Source organism: Sabethes cyaneus, chromosome 2 (assembly GCF_943734655.1).
Source record: "Sabethes cyaneus chromosome 2, idSabCyanKW18_F2, whole genome shotgun sequence".
Lineage (NCBI taxonomy): Eukaryota > Metazoa > Arthropoda > Insecta > Diptera > Culicidae > Sabethes > Sabethes cyaneus.
Genome location: NC_071354.1, coordinates 77,237,856 through 77,258,447, shown reverse-complemented (window position 1 = coordinate 77,258,447; position 20,592 = coordinate 77,237,856). Strand labels below are relative to the sequence as shown.

The window sequence follows — 20,592 nt, the reverse complement described above, 5'->3', positions numbered from 1 at the left end:
GCTACGTTTATTCCACAGCAGTTCAATATTTAGACAAGCAAAAAGAATGAAATATGCAGGAAGTAGCTACTGTTATTTTATTTTGTGGGTTTCGTTATTTTCATGTTCACTTTTGTATTCGTATTTTTATAATTTAATGAGAGACTTAGTAGGAAATCGTTGGTTGACTCAAAATTTATCAAGCCTGCCATTATACTTTTTTCATTCATCCGGATTCGAACTTACATCCTGACGATCGGAAGCCATCGACGAACACATCTGAGATAATCTGACAGATGACAGGCGCCGAGTTTTTAGCCGATGTGTATTTACCAGTTTAAGTTTGTCAAGCATGGAACAAAAATGGGCTAAAATACATTTAAGCGCTGAAGAGTAGTTTCTTAAATCATGTTTGGCATCTGCTGTACAAGATTGCTTTAGAAGTATTTATTCTGCACATGTTAAACATTTAATAAACTATTTGTGCTAAATTATTTCGCTTGTACCACCAGCAATACCAGCAACATAACACACTCACAACGCAAAGTTTTTTTTCTCTTGAATATTGACGACGGTGAGCGGTGCTACTGAGTGAAATTCACTGGAAACTGGAAATCCAGAACTTTCGGCTAGCTGTGAACATTGTGTGCGATTGTTCAGTTAGTTAGCAGTGATGTTATTAGTTAACAGCAGTAGTGATTAGTTAACAGCAGAAGTGGTTCGTGCCAGTACCGCAGAGAAATAGTACTTTTGTCACCCCGTCATTAGTTTACGCAGACAGTACTGCTTCCTGAACTAAACGCTACGTATATTTGTCATCGGATCGGATTTAGTCTTTTTCATCTAAAAAACAAAAAGCAGCAGTTGATGGCAAGAGCATAAGTGGGTTTTTTGCGCACAGGCAGCTGGTCACGCGATTACGGTACGGCGCTACCAGCAGTGGTGGTATCGCCACTATGCCACCCGACCATAACAATTCTGGTGGCTTTAGCCCGACGCAATTCATCTCGCTGAGCAAATCTATTGTGAGTAACTCACAAAGCGTCAAGCAGAGCTGGTTGCCTTGGACGAGGGATAACGACACGCCGAGGGAGAAGATACATACCGTCCAGACAACAACAAATAAAAGGATTGCCACGACCAGCAAAGACTTGTCTGCTAAAAGTGGTAATGAAAATTTTTTCTATTCTTAATCTGTAAAAAAAAGAAATAAAGGGTACCTAATATAAATTTATTTATATAAATTATAAAGTGTAAAGTATAAAGTGTCATTCAAGTTATTGGTGTTATTGGCTGCCATCAAGCACTATTTATTCCACACCTGCTCTTGGTGGTGCTACTGATACGTTTGTACGACGATTAATCGACACATATTTTCACACTTGCTCTCAACAATGCAGCAGATACGTTTGCGCAACTTTCATTGGACCCTTATTCCATCACTATTCCACAGTTGCTCTCAGCAATGCTGCTGTTTCGTTTGCGCAACATTTATTCCACTTTTATTCTGCACGTGCTGTCAGCAATGCTGCTGATACGTTTGCGCCACGTTTATTCCATCCTTATTCCACTACTATTCCACACGTGCTTTCTGTAATACTGCTGAAACGTTTGTACAATGCTTATTCCACTCTAATTCCACTTTTTCTCCATAATTGCTCTTAACTGATACGGTAGCTTTTAAGCGACCGGTATTCCACACCTGCTCTTAGCTGTGCTGCTGATACGTTTGCACAATGCTTATTCGACTCTCGTTCCACACTTAAATAACAACATGTAGATGTTGATTAAAAGCTAGGAAAAATGTGGGATATAACGTTTAAACAACACGCACTTCAGTAAATTCGCTTATTCAGCACTGGATGCTACCACGCAACTCTTATTCCACACCTGCTCTTTTAACTGCTGCCGTTTTGTTCCTTGGGCTGGGTTCAATCCCAGTCGATACCAAAGGCTAAAAGTCTCTGGGTCTGGATCTTAATCGCACGAGCAAGTAACTTCGGTGGCATTAGTTCGTTGATACATGATTATTAGCGTTATGTGTGGGTTCTAGCGTTTAGTGACCCACCAGTATGAAAAATCAAGGAAATTCGACATGAATAAAGGTGATGAAATAAAGACATGAAATGGATGCTTGATATACCTGCATTGGCATAGCTATAGGGGGCGCCTGGGGTACCTCCGGAAATTTTCCCCACCTAATTTAAAAACCGGAAAAAATTCAGTGTATATATTCCCACTGCGTTGTTATTTTCCTTTTCTACTATAGGTATCGCAAACGCGTAGTTGTTGTCATCGTCAGTAGCCGTCAGTAGCCTAGTAGCCACCCCGGCTTATGCTGTTATAAACAGTCGTCTTCATTCAACTCGCTTTTGGGCCACTCGTCGCCAATTTCCCAGTCTCAGAAGTGTCAAATCACTTTCGACTTGGTCGAGCCATCTTCGCACGTTAAGCCTCCCTGTTCCTGGTGCTGGTGTAGCTGTTGAAAAGAGTTGTTTTCGTCGCACTGCCGTCCGGTATCTTTACGACATGTCCGGCCCACGGTAGACTTTCGACAATGGCAATGACAATGGGAATCACTCCAAACACTTTCTGTAGCTCGTGATTCATTCGTCTCTGCCACTCTCCGCTTTCAGTTTGTACTCCGCCAAATATTGTCCGCAGTGCCTTCCGCTTCCGGCAAGCGTCGCTGTGAACAGTTACCGTCCGTGTGAGGTACGTGTTTGATTTATTGAGCCTCTTTCTTTCAAGTATTTGGGCTTGGACGCACTTATGTTTAACCCAAACCTCCTAGACTTCGCTTTTGTCGGACCACCCCCTAAAGAGCGATGTTGAATAGTATGCAAGAAGGATTCGAAAGTGTCCCCGAGTTACACACGAAATACATCCCTCGATCCAATGTAGCTCTGATCATTTGGCCCAGTTTATCCGGAAAACCGTGCTCGTGCATTATCTGTCATAGCTAGCCTCGATCGCATGCATCGTATGCTGCTTTGAAATTAATAAAGATGTGGTGCATGGGCACGTTGTACTCCCGATATTTCTGCAAGATCTACAAAACCCTGTGCTATCGGTGACAGTCGGCGTAACTGGATCATAATGAAAATTTTTTTGGAAGGCACCCCCTAGGCCCCCTCCAGGGAAATTACTTAGCTACGCCAATGTATACCTGTCGTGTTTCTCCTTTTAATGACTGGAATTTTTACGATTTGAAGCATAATTCAGCTTCAAATCTACCAACTACATAATCTACCATCGACAAAACTGCCTGACACATTCTCTACAATACCTAGAACTGCAGATCACTGAATCACGGGGAATGCCAATAAGCGATTGAGAGGAAAATGGAGCTTGGAAAAACTATCATTGCATTGCATTGTGTAGCATTTCCATAAGGGAGAATATGGCCAGGTATCGCGGAATGAGTTGACCACGATCCTGAGGAAGAAAAAACGCCAGAAGTAGGACAGACATCCTAAAGAGCTAGAACAACTATTCCGGGCCAATGAGACGCGCAAGTTCTATGAGAAGGTGAACCAATCTCGAAAAGGATACTCACCGAAGCCTCCCGACAAGTGCGCGGTAGTCGAAAAGTGCAAGCAGCTCTTCGATGGGCATCTATACAAACTAGAGAATGCGGGTTTGGAAAATATGAAACCCGACCAGCTCTACTACAAACGATAACAGCGTGCCGGCTTCCGATCTTAAAGAGATCCGGCGAGAAATCCGTCAGCTAAACAATAACAGAGACGCCGGAAAAGACGTTTCTACTCAACTAGAGGGGGCTAAGCCCCCCCCCCCCCCCCCCTAGGAGAGATTTAGCCCCCCTTCCCCCCTAGAAAAATTGACTTGGCCGACCAATAAAACGGTCGAAAAAAATTCCGAAATGAGCGCTAGTTCCGCTAATGCTCTACTCAAACAATTACAATTACTCAAACATTACAATTACAGAGACGCCGGAAAGAGATCTAGAAAAATGGTGAAGAACCACTAGCAACGGCACTTCACTGGATAATTCAACGATTTGTGAGGAGGGGAAACCATCGTAAGGAGTAGATGGAAGGTGTGGTTTGTTAGTTTGTCCCATCTATAAAAAGGTGATCGGCTCAATTGCTGTAATTACGCCAAGCTTTATCGGGAATACAACTTGCCCACGCATCATACAGCAGCAACAGACGATACAGTCGAATGCAAACAACTATGGCAGTTAATGCATGAGAAAAATTCTCCGGACAAACTGACGCGGCTAATCAAAGCTGCACTAGAACGAGTCATGTGCTATATGTGCGTGTTCCGCACGCACTCGAATCGCGCAGAAGATTACAGCAAGCGAATGGACTGTCCTGAGAGGAACGATCATCAGCAAAAGTAACCAACTCCTAGCTTTGGTTGATGACCTTGATATCCTTGACCATGGGTGATTGGAATACAAATCAATGCGATGCGTCGAAAACCAAATATTTTCTGGTTTTCTGGCCACCACCGAAAATAATACGGCGCTTTTAAGCTGAAAGTGAAACCTACTTTTCCCTCCACAAGACGCTTCGATTAAAAAGCATACGCACAAAGCTGACGATGCACAAAACGTCAATCAGACCGGTAGTCCTCTACGGACTTGAGACTGTAACTTTGCTTACGGAAGACATAACTGTACTTACCATATTTGAACGAAAGGTGTTACAGACTATTTTCGGTGAAGTACAAACAGAAGGCGGAGGCGTATGAACCACGAGCTACAGGCACTACTTGGAGAGATTCCCATCACCTGGCGAAGTTTGGAAGACTACGGTGGGCGGCCTAGTTTCTTGCCAATATCCGACAGCCCTGGGTTTGTCCGAAGACTCCAGAACTCAAGACTGGGCAAAGAGGTTCGCATATACCAAGCAAAGGATGATACTGCTAACGCCATCTCTTATCCCAAGGGAGTTACTACTGCTTATAAGTGTTAGTGATCGCAACCATCTGAAAGAATGCGTGTGATGTTGATGTACGATGTCATACAATGATGTCAGCGTGGTTGTGATGCTAGAGTGATGGCACATATACAACCAGTTACCACCGTCATCCGTAGAGGGCGTACTGACCCTGACCGTCGAGATTTGACAGAGTGTCAGAGAGATGGTTTGCCCTAATCGCTATCAGCACTTTCAAATGCATCTTTCAATTTTTAGTTCCTCTACGCATACACGCAGAAAAATAAATTGTAAATGCAAAAGAATTCTGCATAAATTCAACAAAAAATATTGTTGACTGAAGGCTAACCCAGATATTTTTTTGATTCTAACTGTTTGACCTTTTAGTTCAACAATAAGGTTTGTTATTTCGAATAATAGCTAGTTTCTATCAAAGAAAAAATTGTAGAATCAAAAATAAGTATTTTTGGGTTTATAAACGATCTAGTAGAAGCAAAAGGAGTACGAATTCAGTTTAAACAATATTTTGTTAATTCAAAAATATGATTTCAGTTGAACTCAATAACAGGTAATTGTTGTTTCAAACTATCATCATTTTTCTGCGTGTAGCATAGTTTTGGCACTTATACTGCTTTTTTGACGTAGGACTACGTCTTTGTTTACTACACTAGGTACCACTTTGTAAAAAAGAAAACGGAACTGTAACCTTTGAATGAAAGATTTCAAACATCAATAACTTTTTTATCACAGCATGGAATTTCATCGTCAGTATGTCGTTGGATAGAAAAAATATCCAGTAATTTTGTTGTGGAATGAAGTCATAGTTGTATGCTATTTTTTATGATGTTGTGTTATAATTGTGCATTATTGGATCATAATTGTGTATTAACTTCAAGATGCTTTCTATTTTCGTTTGTTTGGTCTTTGGAGTGGGTTCATCCAGCTATCCCCTATAACGTCTGCTCAAACGTCTGATTGCCATTTATCGTCTCACGGATTTAGTTGGCAACAATGTTTCTGGCCTTCACAGAAATGCTGTCAAACGCATTAAGATAGGGAGCCAAAAGCGCAGCAAACGAAGAAAATATAAATTTGATTTTGAAATTTTTTTTTTGATAATTGCATATTATCGTGACAAAGTATTGATAAACAGTCGATTGTAATTGTTAAATGTACTCTGATTAAAGTGTAAAATATGTGGCACTATGAAAAACACTGAATCGTGCGGGTGGCGTCGATTGATTGGGTGTGAAAATTCGGCTCGAAAAACGACTCAGCGAAGAATGTGACAGCAGTTTCCAGTTGGAATCGCTGCGGGTAAAAAAGTTCTTGAGGAAGATCCTGAACCAGATATTGATACGGATTATCCCGTTATTGAGCCAACTCTGAGCGCATGATAGATTTCTTTTGAATTGGTTTATTTCGTTCAAATTTATTTCATAAGTGTTTTGTAGCGGCTAGCGGACAAACGACAGAATGGACGTCGGTAAGTACGAATAATTTGAATTCTCCCTTGTTGACGCCATAGAAAAGTTAAAATATTTGATGTTTGAATTTGAATATTTGAAATCCAAAACATGATAAATAGAACTGTGTAACACTTATTTTATGGAATTAAGTAGCTACAATCGGCAACGGTTCTGTGCTTAATCGAACAACAAACGGAATTATTTTGCTTCAGGGTTAGTATAGAAATAAACTGTCAAAAAATTATAGCTATATGCCAGGCTATGCATGTTTGTAGGCGGACTATTTATAATGTTGTCAAGTTGCGACCATTTTAATTTCAGCTGTTTATGCTGAAGTCTGATAATTTAATCAATATGTGCATTAGCTTTTATCAATACGTAAAGCATTGCATTTAAATGTCTTCTTAGGGTGCCCAGCTTCTTCTTTCTATAACATGAATTTTCTAAAAGTTGTAAAAGAAAAAGCCTGAAACGGTCTTTTATGCAATCGCTTCTGATTTGCATTTAAGGAATGTTAAATAATTCAATCGCACGTTTTATATTGTTTACCAACACGATGTTCGAATTAAACACTTATTAAGGTTTACTATGCATTAGTACATTAGTATGTAGTTGTATTGCTGTACAGTTAGACAGCGGCGTCACTTGATAAATCTCTACGAATGCCGCCTTTTAGATTTCACCACAAAAATGCTTATTTAATAGAAATAAATATATTTTCTCGTTATGACTGCACGAAATATTTATTAATTTTATGTTGGAAACTCGAGAAACAAATTTTGAACACATTCAACAGAATTGTACCATTTGTCGATATCAAAAGCGGCAAATTACGGCAAGATGCATTTGTTTACTACCGTTAACAACCGTCGGGTTTAGTCGATTCAACGAAATGTTAAATTATTTTAAGCACAAGGCTTTTCAAGTTTAATCAATTTAAATTGTTTTAAGCACATGGCTTTCATGTTTTCTAGTTTTTAAATTATATATCTTTATAGATGAGGATTACTCACTGGATGATGCTGCTGATGAGTTCGGAATGCATTCTCTTGAAGAGGGTGGCTTTGTTGGTTCAGACGATCTGGTAGAATATTCAGCTGGTGAAGACGATCTAGAAGAAGATGGAAACATTATTATTAAGACGGAGGTAATTCTAATAATTACATTTTAATTCGGCTCATAGCCTAACAGTGATATTTTTAGGATTGTGTTGAAGACACTCTTCCCAAGTCAGTAATAAACAGTTCAAATTTGACAGTAAAACGAGTGACGAACTCCGGTAAACCCATGACACTTCAGAGAATTGCACCTAAATCTTCAGTAAACGTAATTCGTACAACTAATTCTGCCGGTAAAGTGGTTCTTATACAAAGACAACCCCCGTCGACTGTACCTGTAAAGCTACTCAATAATGCAAGGCCGGCGGCAATGACAACCAATACTACATCGTATCACTTGGTCAAAAATGAAGGCAGTGTTATGATGCGACCCAAAGTAGCAGCTTCTTCAACCGTACGTCGAATGGTCGCTGCAGCTGCTCCTGATTCTGCTGCTAAGAAAGCACCAACACATGTTGTGATTCAAACAAAGTCATCTACAGCCGGAACTACGACAAAAACCGTAACAGTAGCGGAAGCACACCAAATGGGGCTATTAAACAATAAAGTGAAGCAAATGGTATCGGTCGCAAAACCCAAACCCGTAGGGCCGTTGACTGCTAAATCACCAGTTAAAATTTTGCCAGGTAGTTCCACTGGAAACACGCCTACTACTGGAACATTAGTCAAGCTTAAGCAATCTCCTGGAGCTTCCGGGCAGCACCACAGAGTTCTCATCAAGGCAAATCCGGCTTCGGGAGCAACTAAAACAGTGGGACAGCATCAAAAACTGCTTTTGCCGCAAAGTGCTATCCAGGCGGGTCAACAAACGGGACAAATACAGGCAATAAACATTCCCGGAAAGGGAATCCAATACGTACGTTTCCTAAATCAGAACTCTCCAAGTACCTCTTCGCGCCCTGTCACTGGGCGAAAAATTGTACAAGTTGTAAATAAACCATCAGCTGCGAGTATCACTGCATCCGCGACCGGCTCTAAAGTATTCGTGCAAAATAACAAGACTTACGTGTTAAGTAATGGCAATGTGGCGACCGCACGTGCCGTTAACTCGTCGTCAATGCGAGCCATACCCTCATCGACAACACAAACTTTAGTACGGAAAACAATCGTCTCAGCGGAAGGAAATCAAATCGGGTACGTGAAGAAGAATTTTGTTGTAGATATTTACTAATTTATTTACCTTTTAGATATGTTAAGAAAGAGCCTGATGCAACCCATTATGTAGCAGTTGTTCGGAAGGAAGATGGTCGATCTCCGGAAACTGTTACTACATTATCTGCGTCGCAATTAAGCCAGTTGCAGGGTACAACAATTTCGACTGGAGGTGCCAAAACAAAGATCGTAATGGTTCCATCGGATTACGCAGTCAGATCTGTTAAAAACAGCTCTTTCGGGACGACGCTCCATGGTTCTTCGAACAACAATACACCAGCAATAATTTCGGTAAAGCGTGAATCGATGAGTGGATCAGAGGACGAAAACCGGAAAGGTCCATCGATTGGGACGGCTTATCCTGACGAAGCATACAAGAAACGACCGTGTAATTGTACAAAGTCCCAGTGCTTGAAGCTGTACTGTGATTGTTTCGCTAACGGAGAGTTTTGCTACAACTGCAACTGTCGCGATTGCTACAACAATTTGGACAACGAAGAGGAACGACAGAAGGCAATTCGAGCAACGTTGGAGCGCAACCCAAGCGCGTTCAAGTGAGTAGCTTATAATTGGGGAATTAACTAGCAAAACTATTCTTTTTGCAAGCATCAGCTAGCATTTTGCAATAATATTGAATATATAAATAATAATTTATTCCACACTCATTTAATGAGTGAATGCAATGACAATACCACTCGGCCCTAGATAAACATAAAATCAATAGAATTGTATTGAAGGCTACGAAAAAATCGATAAGCATGCTAATGAAAACTATCCAAGCAGGCTGAGTGATCATTAATTATTTGACACCTTCGGAAAACTATTACTTTAGGGTTCAGTTTTATTCGCTTTCATTTTTTCGATCTGTTTTTTCCAGGCCAAAAGTTTGCGCGGTAAGTGCTGCAGAAGACTCATTGCGTCAGCACACTAAAGGTTGCAACTGCAAGCGGTCCGGCTGTTTGAAAAACTACTGCGAGTGCTACGAAGCGAAAATCCCCTGCTCGAATAACTGCAAGTGCATAGGTAGGTTAATTCATTATGCTAAAATGATAAAAAATGGTACTCATGACTGTGTGGTTAACGGATTCAGTTAGCTTCCTTTCACTTTAAAAGCGTTTTATTCCCAGTTCAGTTTGGTTTTTCTGTTTGGAAATTTTCTCGATTCACACATACCTAACATGCAAAATTTGCTAACAACTTATATCAATCTTTGATCACTATAAATATCTATTACTAGTTGATCGAAAAAGTAATAGGCCTCGGCATAAAACGCACGATATTGTTATTGCATTCTTGAGCAGCTCGTGCTTCAATAAAACAGTAAAATTGTCATTAATTATGAGATCACATGCTAAAAAACATCAATCGCAGGGCTGTATTTAGGTTTCATCAAAGACAGTTAACTGTTTTATTTCAATTTTCAAGACTTAAGAATGTGAAAAACGGCTGTAGCATATATTTAGCGGATTGACATATCGTCTTGTTTTTCGAAAGATATCTGAACGCAGATGGATTTGTTTTAATTTAAATCATGCTAACGCCATGCCTCAGTACGTCTCTGCTGCCATGAATTGCGTTAACTTATCATTCAAAGCAAACGCCATACACCTAGTGACGCAGTCAAGCGAGTTCGACGATGTTTACCGCGCTCACTGCATTGTCTCTGACTAATGCTAAACACTAGCTAAATTAATTCTCCCTTGACTCTTATCGCGCGTTCGCTTCCATATAGGTTGTCGCAACACCGAACAGTTTTCGAAAGAGTTCGAGTACACAACAGGACTGGTGAGCAGCGCGATAGCGGCCGGTAGTGAAGCGGGTGTTGCAATTGGTGTCGATCTGGAACACCTATCCGGGGACGACAGTATGGCAGATGGTGGCGGTGGTCAGGTTGAGGCTTGTTTAGCGAACATTTCTTCCTCTTCTGTTGCGCTCGCAACCGGTGGACTTGGAGAATGTTCGACTGCTAGCAGTGGCTCGGGATTGAAACGTTCTAATCCGGCTGAACCGGATCTTACACAGTTTCCACCTTCTAAGCAGCCGTATAACTTCATGACACCGGACGTGATTGAGGCAACGGTGCAGTGCATGATCGCACAAGCAGACGAGTGCCAGAAGCGGGGCTGTAATATACGTACAGCGGAACGTATGATACTGGAAGAGTTCGGACGCTGCCTCGTCGAAATAATCGACTTTTCTACTAAATCGGATAGTTAAGTATAGCGCATACGATCCTCTCGTACTCTAGTTTTCATTTGTTCGATTGCGGAACAAAAGTATATTGCACATATATTTATCTTTGAACCAACAAGAACGCTTTTTATATTTAATACCAGTAGATCTTAGTGATTAGTCATTTGCCATTGCGATGGCAGAAAGTAATAATAGAGATGTGTTTTCTTTATCATTCGATGAAGAATGTGCAACGCAGATTGTAATATAAAAGTGAAGCTTATCAAAATTATTGGACTATATACTTATAATTTATCGTTTATTTTGTTTTTGTTTTTCGTTTGCAAAGCCTAGTCTGTTATCTCTTCTTTACTGGCATGGCTGTACACTTTATTTTCAACATACTTACATTTTTTTTCTCTTAGCTGATTAACAGAAGATGAACCACCAAAAATAAAGTTGAGATAGCGTAAGATTGCAACTAATTGCTAGGAATAGGTACTCCTATAACAAAATTTATTGTCGATACATTAGTTAATTCAATTAGGATGATGTAAAAATTGTACAAATAAGTTTTGAGGTTGATAGTGAATAGTAGTATAATCTAATCTACTGATAAAGCTGTATTTCTCTAATTCAATAATATATCGTAAAAATAGACACAACGATTTAATTATCGTGAAAGAAACTGTTTCGAGGTAGCTGTGTGAAAATAATACAGATTGAAAAATAATACAGATTGAGATCCGCAAAGAAAGAGTTTTTATTTCAAAACATTTTAAATTGAATTAATCGAATTGATAAGTTTATTAAATATATATGTATGTATGTATGTATGTATGTATGTATGTATGTATGTATGTATGTATGTATGTATGTAACCGCTTTGTTGGTTTCGAGGTCCGATGCCCCTAACAAACCAGTCGTCGTATGTTCAAATCTGCTAGATAGGGTCAGTAGGATTATTGCACTAGCCCCGTAACTAGAAGGGCGTGTCAAAATCCTCTCGAACCTTAAATGATTCGGGCTGGTTATCTTATCCCTCCTTCAGTCTTCCATTCATTTGATACACTGGTGCATTCATTTGATACCCATCCCATTTACAGCAGATATTCAATAGAATTATATGTAATGAACAATGCTAATGGTAATGGATTATTTAATTTATGACATGTAATGAACAATGCTAATGGTAATGGATTATTTAATTTATATTTATACGTTCCGGGTTCACTTGCCTCGGCATCGCACCTCCTAGCTTAGCTAGTCATTTTCGAGCGTTAACGGTTACGGCCACGTGGATGCACCAGGTAGTGACTTGAGACCAGAGCTAAGTTTGATGCTTCTTCTCAGATGCCTCTCCTATTTCATGCCCAATTGTATTACACCAGAGTCCAGAGTTTTACGTCCATTCATTTTACGTGATTTATTGTTACGTCCGAAACTTGAATTAACGTTTTTATGATGGTAGTTTTTTACAATTAACGTAGACGGGACGGTAGAAGAAAGTAATGAAAAAAGCTGTTGTTGGGATCCTACAAAACGACACCAGGTGTGAAGGGGAAGCAGTGGAAAATTAAATAAGGTAGGGTCATTGAAGCGGGTCTTCTTCAAAAGACTGAAAATCAAAAGGCTGAATATCACATAAAGCTGAAAAATATATCAAGCTAAACAGAAGCGCATTTTTTGTAGATTTCTTGCATGTCATAGAAAATTTTCGCGGCCTTCTGCCTGTTTGAATATTCTCTTTATAGGTCCTTTTTATAGTGTCCTTACTCGCTATCACTCGTTCTAATTCAACTAAGGAATAACCCCTACTATTCAGTAAACCTAGGAAAATGCATGCACCTAAATAGGGTTGGTTTCTGCGTTTAATGTCCTCTCGTTTTACGTCCAAAATTTGTATAACGTTTTCATAGTTTTCCCGAATTTATTTTGGTCTTTTCGACAGTTTTTTTTAATAAGGTTTTCCTTAAATTACTGCCCAGTAAACCATTTGGTTTGTATATCTCGATTGCAACTGAGAAATTCGACATCATATCTGAACGAAAAAGTTATATTTCACGTCAGATAAGAACATAAGTCCAACATAAGAACATATGTACGAAAGTGGAGGCAGTATACGTGCGAAAATTTTGACAATTATTTGTAATTCTATCTTGTATTTTATACAGCGGTTTTTATAACACGTAACTTAATACTCCTGAATATATGATTAAGATATAACTAAATATTGTAAACATCTATACTGTTTTATAATTCACAGTTATGAGTTGTATATGAGGACACGCACGACTGCGAAACAACTTACTGTTCACTGTGTTTTGACATACTCTAATCATTATACAATTCCAATGAAAAATTGACATGAAAACGACTTAATGTGAAATGTGAATTTCTATTACAATCTTGCGTTATCTGGGTGGGAAAATTTCTGCTCCAATCAGGATCAGGAGTAGGCCCCAGGGGTCTGTGCCATACATAGCAGTCATGCCCATTCATCTTTGGCAGAACTTAACGGTACATACGTTCAGAGTTGGACATACCATCTGCCAAAGCTGCGGCAACACATACGAGTTGGGTACAGTTTTCATAGTGATAGACGAGATGCGGAAACAGGTGATTGGGTGGTGGCCAATCAATCCTCGAATGTGCAGGTTAAGAATTAAGGGCCGGTTTTTCAATATAAGCATCCTCAACGTGCACAACCCTCAACTCAGAAGTGCCGATGACAACAAGGATGAATTCTACGCGCTACAGAGTGTGAATACGACCGCTGCCTAAAACATGATATCAAGCTCGTCATCGGGGATTTCAATGCTCAGATCGGCCAGGAGAAGGAATACACACGGTGATTTGAGGGTTCAGCGCACACCCGCTGACCAATGAAATGGGCCTAAGACTTATCGACTTTGCCGCCTCCAAGAGCATGGTCGTTTTTAGTACCTTTTTCCTTTTTCCTAAGTACACCTGGAGGTCACCAAATCAGACAGAATTACAGATCGACCGCATTTTGATCGATAGTCGGCACTTCTCAGACATCGACGTCAGATCCTATTGAAGCACTAAAGTTGACTCGGACCACTACCTAGTAATGGTTGAAACGCCCAAAACTCTCCGTTGTGAACAACATTCGGTAACGACGCCAGCCTCGGTTAGATCTCGCGCGGCTAAAGCAGTCAGACGTCGCCGCAAACTATGCGCATTCACTCGAAGCTGCACTGCCGGAAGAGGACGAGCTGAACGAAGTCTCTCACAAGGACTGTTGTAACCGTTGTAACACCTTCAAAACAGCCATCAGCAGTGTAGCGGAGAGCTCCATCGGGCATGTGGCACGGAATCAGCGGAACGATTGGTTTGACGATGAATGTAGAAGGGTGATGGATAAGGAGCGCTGTGCGGGCGGCCACGTTGCGCAGTGCCACATGTTAGATCGTGGATAGACAACCAGAAGAAGATGCAGCGAAACCGAATCTTTCGGGAGAAAAAGCGCTACCTAGAAAAGTAGGAATATGCAGGATTGGAGCGGCTGCATCGTTCTCAGGAAACGCGAAAGTTCTACCAGAATTCTAATAAGCCGGCTTCGTCGAAGGTCGGTCTACAACGGATCAAATCAATTCAAATCATACATCGACGAGAACAGCTTCTCCAGGAAGCTTATCAAACTGATTCATTCTACGATGGATGGTTCACAGTCCTGTGTTCGGATTTCGGGTGGATTGTCAAGTTTTCGAATATTCGCTTTTTTACTTTTGGAGAAAAAGGATATCTAGAACAAAATGATTGACCTTAAAATTTTTCTATGAGTTAATTTCATGCTTTATTTCAATTTTGTAATGTATATGAATTAAAAAAATATCTGGGTAGAGCGTTAGACATGAAAAACAAAAAAGAGAAATTGCACTTTTTGTAACCTAGCGCACCTCCAGATAATTATTTTTGCATGAAAATCAGAACTTAAGGTTCTTTTGAGTGTACTTTCATGATAAAATAGTCATTAGCTTGATCGCATCGTTTTTACGATGTTGCCCGTTAGAGGGTTAAGGTGTCGTTCACAAAGGACGTCCGGTATTCTTCGGCGTTTCAGAATTTGACAGCGGGCCCAAATCAGACTGCTGGCAGTTGAGTGAAACGCAGTGCTGACATGCTATCACACACGGGATGTTGGCAGCGAAAACATGGTTGCCTGCCTATGCGGTGATTTTATCATACATTACACATTTCTCAAACAGTCCTTACCACCCCATTGACATCTTCATATCAAGCTGCAGCTGAATGGTAGTTGATTTTGCCGGATACAGGCCGGACTCGATTATCCGGGGATTCGATTAACCGGGGATTCGATTATCCGGGTTTTTAGACTCGATTATCCGGGCGAACAAAAAAAATTTTTTTTTCGCTTTTTTTTAAACCCAAATGTTATAGTTTTCATGCTACATGATGATTCCAACTAGACAAGCAATGATTCATCTCCCTAAAGCTACAAAATTCCTTTCTTATATTCCTTTTGTCGGCGAATAAAACAAAAATAAATCCTGCGATGATGAAATCAATTTTTTTACTTAAAAATCATCATCACCATCATCATTATCATCATCATCGTAATCATCAGTAAAAAAATTCAAGAAAGGAATTTTATGACTTTAGGGGAGATTGATCAATAATAAAAAAACATTTATATTATACTTAAATATTGAAAAACATAACATACAAAAAATAATATTCTACCAAAAAAATCATCAGTGGAAAAAATCGTAAGAAAGGATTTTTCTGACTTTTGGGAAGATAAATCAATAATAAATAAAACATTTCTGAAACCTAAAAATCAAAAAACTTGACGTACCAAAAAAAATTTTGTACCAAAAATGATGATCCGATTATCCGGGCTGAAAATAAAAATGAGCACCCGGATAATCGAGTCCGGGCTGTATTTCAATTTTTTGTTGATTTTTGTGATTGGACGTCCGGGGAGACTTCCCGATGACAAACAGGAAAGGTGTTGGCACCAAGCGATTCTCCGGAAAATTTTACATGAGATCACCTATATTTTTTCAGCCTGCAGACCGATCTTAATTGCGTCCGATTTTTTCTAATTTTTGCCCTTTGTGTACACCTCTTGGTATCACTGAGCGAAAATAATGACAAAAATGCAAAATTCTCTAACAGCAACAACAAATCGCACGTCGATATGTGCGTAAAGTATAAATGTTAGCAATCTCAACAACAATTTGAAAATTTTGGGCGGGTCCACTTTTCATTTTGTCCAATCATCGTGTACCCCCGATGGAATGACGTTCTTCAAGCTGAACATTTTTCTGAACCCCGGTGATACCTTGCGCGAAGAGTTACCAAATATTTGGATTACAAATGAACTCGCCTAATCTGAACGAGGTGGGGCTTCACGGTATCTTCACCAAGGTCTTAAATGTCAATTGTATATATTTTTTTACTGTTTAATGTGAATGCACTCATGTTATTGGAGCTCAGATAAACCTTTGCACGGTACCTAACCTCAACTCTGGTTTGAAGTGTTTGTGTGGTTTGTTTTGATTCCCTTTATAACCGAAATTTATTGCTAGTGGATTTATTTACTCGTAATTCGTATCGCTTATTTGCGAAAACCGGAAACCGACCTATCCGAAAGAGAAAAATGATGGCAGTTTTGCACAACATATATTTTTGTTATTTTTGAAGTTTTTTGCTTCTGTTTTTTGCGAATGACTAATCAAAATAAACCACACAACACTGTCAAACTTGGTACAAAATATATAAGCACTGACGACTGCGTACAATGCTTAATTTAAAAAAATCCGGTTTAAGACGTTCACATTGCCGGGGGTCAATAAGTATTTATCAAACAAGAAATTTTGTTTTAAACATTATTTTATCAAGCGAGCAGTAGCGTCTGAATCGGATGCCATCATTGCACATTCAGTTGTTGAACCGTGCGCATTTTCGATTGTTGACATTTGCGGAAGCTGTCAAAACATCACTGACAGTTGGGGGCAGGGGAAAATTTGTTGTTTTCTGGCGCTGTCTCTCGCCCGTTTTCCAACTGAACGCAAACCAATCTATCGTCGCTAGCAAACAAGAGGAAGCTTTCGTTCGGAAACTGTCAGGTCGGTCGGTTCATTTTCTTTTACGCGATCGAATCGAGAAGAAAGGAGCGATTGGCTATATTCACGCGACGACTAAGTAGCAAAGTTTAGAGTGCCACCACCGTGGAGTTTTGAACATTGGTTTGGAAAAAGGTGAAGCTCAGTGCAAAGTTCGAAAAGTAGAACATCCGGAGTTAGAATAGTGCCGTAGTAGGATATTCGTTCTCCGGGAACAGTGTGGAATCCGTCGAAAAGTGTTCGAGAAACCGTGTCGATTTTTTTTGTTGCTCGCACTACTTCAGCACTCTTCTTTCCTGGGGTAATTTCGTTGTCTCGTTTTTTCCACTTCCAGCAAACTCGAACGTTTGACGTGTGTGTATAGTTTTTTTTTGGAATGAAGCCGTTTTCCGGGAGTTCTGGAAAATAATCTGAATTTAAACAAAAAAGGTTTGAGTAGGTGCCCTTTTAGTTTGAAGTAACAAACAGTGTTTTGTGGCATAATTTGGATGCGTTGGAGGTAGATTATATTCTTGTTATGTTTCTTTCGATGTAATTACCTAACGCTTGATTCTCTTGTAAGAGTGTTGGGCAGTAAAAATAGTAGGAGGATAGTGGGGAAATTGCATTATTTATAGACCAAAGTTGTACAATTAATAACCTGGTAAGTTCGCAGGATCGTATTTCCGTAAGTTTGTTAATTCTTATTTTGATATATTTTTTCATGTGCCCCTGTTTTGTCGAACTTTTGCGAAGTAACTCAAAATTTTTATTTTACCGACCTATGGCTTTCAAGTTAAAAGTCTTAAGATTATCTAAATTAAATTTTATGAAAGAATTAAGAAATCAAAATACGTGTTCAAGTTTTTCACAGCTCAATTTTAATATGTTAGTCCGAATATATTAGGTTCGTACAATGTCCACAATATGTTAATTAAAATTTTGAAACAATTTTTTAAGCTTCTTAATGTAAAGTCAAATGCTAATTTAAGATAAAAGGCAAGTTTTTACATAATAGAAACTTCATATAGTAATGTGAGCTAACTCAATTTTAGTATAAACGAAATGAAAAAAAATTGTAAATTCTAGGATTCCTTTTCGTTGTTCTACACTACAGTTTTAAGAATTAGTTCCCTGCTAAATTTTCAAAATTGATTCTTATTTAATTTTTCCAATAAATCTGTATTTTGGGATGTCTATTTGGTTTACGTGAGAGAGAATATTCGTCTAATAGTAAAATACATCAAAGATAGAACAGACCCTTTGAAGTATAGAATTTTCTAAGTAAAAATAATATTCACAGATACATTTCTAGTTTTACGTTTTTCAATTTTGATTTCGACAGGCAAATATTTTGAAGTTCTGTCTCTCATCCCAAGGATGCCTGTCGAGAGTATTTCTTACCATTCTATTATACCGATTTTTTCTATTTGGTCAAATGTTATAATCTTATTTTAATACAGAGGTGTGGATTATGAGAAGGTATAGCACGTACTTTTCTCTTTCAACTTGATATTTGTAGACTTTTTCTAATCTAATTTCTAATGCAAAAATTGTTAAGAAAAGTGAACGTTAATGCTCAGCTGAAAAAGCCTGTAGACGAAAAATGATATTTTTGTAATCATAAATCGAAATAGGTATCACAAGTAAATATCAAAAAATCGTTCCAATAAACAGTTACTTAGCTGTAAGCTTAAAGAAGTTTTCTCTTTAAGTTGGAGTATAATATCTAACAATATAAGAGCCTTATTTGGTCTATAACGAGAACCCTAGTGCCAGGGTGGCTACTAGTTAAGGAATGATGGTTTTTGACGATTTGCCTCCAGTTGCAACTCAATGTGTGTGAGTTTGGTTCTGTAAAATATTTGAATAAAATAGCACTATCAAAGCTTGTAACATATTCCTTCTCAGAAGATACACGTTTCGCTTAAAATTGGATACGTGGCAACGCACGCGGGTGAAGCTCGTAATATAATAAGTGATCCCGGCAGTGAACACAAACGAAATAAAACGGTAACCTCACCTCACCACCAGCAACTGATTCATGTATCATTTCACTTGATGCCGTATTCCTTATTTCTTTTGTGTACCGCAAAATTGCTTTCATTTAGTCTGATCCTTCTAACTCATCTCAGTACAAATTTTTGTGTTCGAGCTTAGAATTTTTTAAATATATCTCGGTTTCGGTTTTAAGTCGGTTTTGACGAGAAAATCAGAAAGGTGTTCCAGACACGACCGCGTAAAACTACGTTAGGCTGGTTTTTGTGAAGAAACCTTGAATATTAATAATTTTTTTACACCATATTAATCTATGTGCAGCGTAAAGTGAGAAAAAACAAATTTTCTGAATAGAAATCTCCCTCACGCATCTAGCTATTCTAGGAGAAAATTTAAGTCGTCAAAATAATATGTTTTTGACATTAATAAGACGACAGACATCAATAAGATAGTCCCTAACTGCATATGTCGCTTGTTTGCAGCATTATGTAGCAAGCAAAAAGCCTGAACCTCAGTTGGTCTCGAGATACGGCACTGGTCTAGCAAGCCATACGTCCTATGTTCGAATCTGGACTGGAAGATGCTGTAAGAGTCAATAGGATTATAGCACTAGTCCTGCATTTGTCCTGTCCGAAGTCCTGCAAAGTCTGTCGTGTAAAAAAGAAGGTCAAAATTCGGAATGTAGCACTTAGGCTTTACTGTACTTTGTAACAAGCAAAATACACGACTGAAACTAAAGCTTGTACAATAAATTTCCATGCGATGATATCTAAGTCTAGATTGAAATGACGATAATGGCTCTTATTTGCTTTTTATGTCATTCAACCAGCGTAGTTCATTAAGACTGACATGTCAGATGAATTGTATCATAAAGAAAATAAAGAAAATAGGCTGTACATGGCAAGATGGTGGAACTACGCAACCGCCGTAAGTTTATTTTGCGTCTTTGTCTTGAAGCAGCAGCAGCAACCACATGCTTGGTGTATGTAATGGTCGACCGTGCCTGAGAAGCAAGACTGTTACACGGAAAATGCATAACAAAATTTTAGCTTGAAAGTTACATTAATTTGTACTATTTAACAATTGGGAAACAATCTTTTCAAGAAAGCCATGCAACTGCTGCATCTTTTATGAATCGAATGGTATGCGAAACATCAAAATCCGTTTTAAATGGAAGAGCTATTAGCGTTCAAAATATTTCATTCTTTCGTGACGTGCTTAAGTTTATCCACAATGTCAAACGTTTCTTTAGTTTTTCCGGAAAGATACAGTCGGAAATCATTAGCGTACAGATGAAATTGGCACTGCAGAAGTTACACAGATTACTGATAGATTTCTTATAAAAATAGCGAACAAAAGCGATCCCAAAATTGCCCCATGGGGCACTCCGCTTTGTTATGTTGGATAAGTTTGATCCCATCCCGTTAAACACAAAGTATTGTAAAGTATTTTAAAAAGACTTGAGTAGAGAAGGTCAATAACATGTTGTTCACTTTCCTACTTTCTACATAGCTACATGCCTTCCAGGTGGCCTCGAGGTACGAAACTGGTCTAACAAATCAGTCATCGTATGTTCGAATCTTAGCTGGGAGAAGCTTAGAGTTAATAGGATCATAGCACTAGTCTTGCGATTGTCCTGTATTCTATCAGCTGGCTGCAAAGTCTGTCGTATAAAAAGGTCAAGTTTCGATAACGG

At 39.0% G+C, this 20,592-nt stretch overlaps 2 protein-coding genes across 3 annotated transcripts in view; both read left to right on the top strand.

Annotated features, from left to right (window-relative positions):
* Positions 1 to 5,975: 5,975 nt before the first annotated feature.
* LOC128734694 (protein lin-54 homolog) lies at positions 5,976 to 11,458 on the top strand. The gene is made up of 6 exons (XM_053829003.1): positions 5,976 to 6,378; positions 7,360 to 7,508; positions 7,565 to 8,613; positions 8,667 to 9,185; positions 9,509 to 9,654; positions 10,364 to 11,458. Exons 1-6 carry the CDS (start codon positions 6,369 to 6,371, stop codon positions 10,846 to 10,848), a joined length of 2,358 nt encoding a protein of 785 aa, XP_053684978.1. The 5' UTR covers positions 5,976 to 6,368; the 3' UTR covers positions 10,849 to 11,458.
* A 5,453-nt stretch (positions 11,459 to 16,911) lies between these two features.
* The window catches only part of LOC128734027 (uncharacterized), a 206,407-nt gene continuing 202,726 nt past the window's right edge, over positions 16,912 to 20,592 (top strand). Inside the window, exon 1 of one of the 2 annotated variants that reach the window (XM_053827993.1) lies at positions 16,912 to 17,054. The gene's annotated coding sequence lies outside the window, so the exon portion shown is untranslated. Of the gene's footprint in view, positions 17,221 to 20,592 lie in introns of both variants that reach the window. The other variant, XM_053827992.1, reaches the window with a different exon arrangement.

What these genes read in the sequence shown, in the direction of transcription:
- LOC128734694 (XM_053829003.1), top strand. An exon ending in ACATTATTATTAAGACGGAG is followed by an intron (nt 7,509 to 7,564) that starts GTAATTCTAATA and finishes TGATATTTTTAG; the next exon opens with GATTGTGTTGAAGACACTCT. An exon ending in CGCAACCCAAGCGCGTTCAA is followed by an intron (nt 9,186 to 9,508) that starts GTGAGTAGCTTA and finishes TGTTTTTTCCAG; the next exon opens with GCCAAAAGTTTGCGCGGTAA.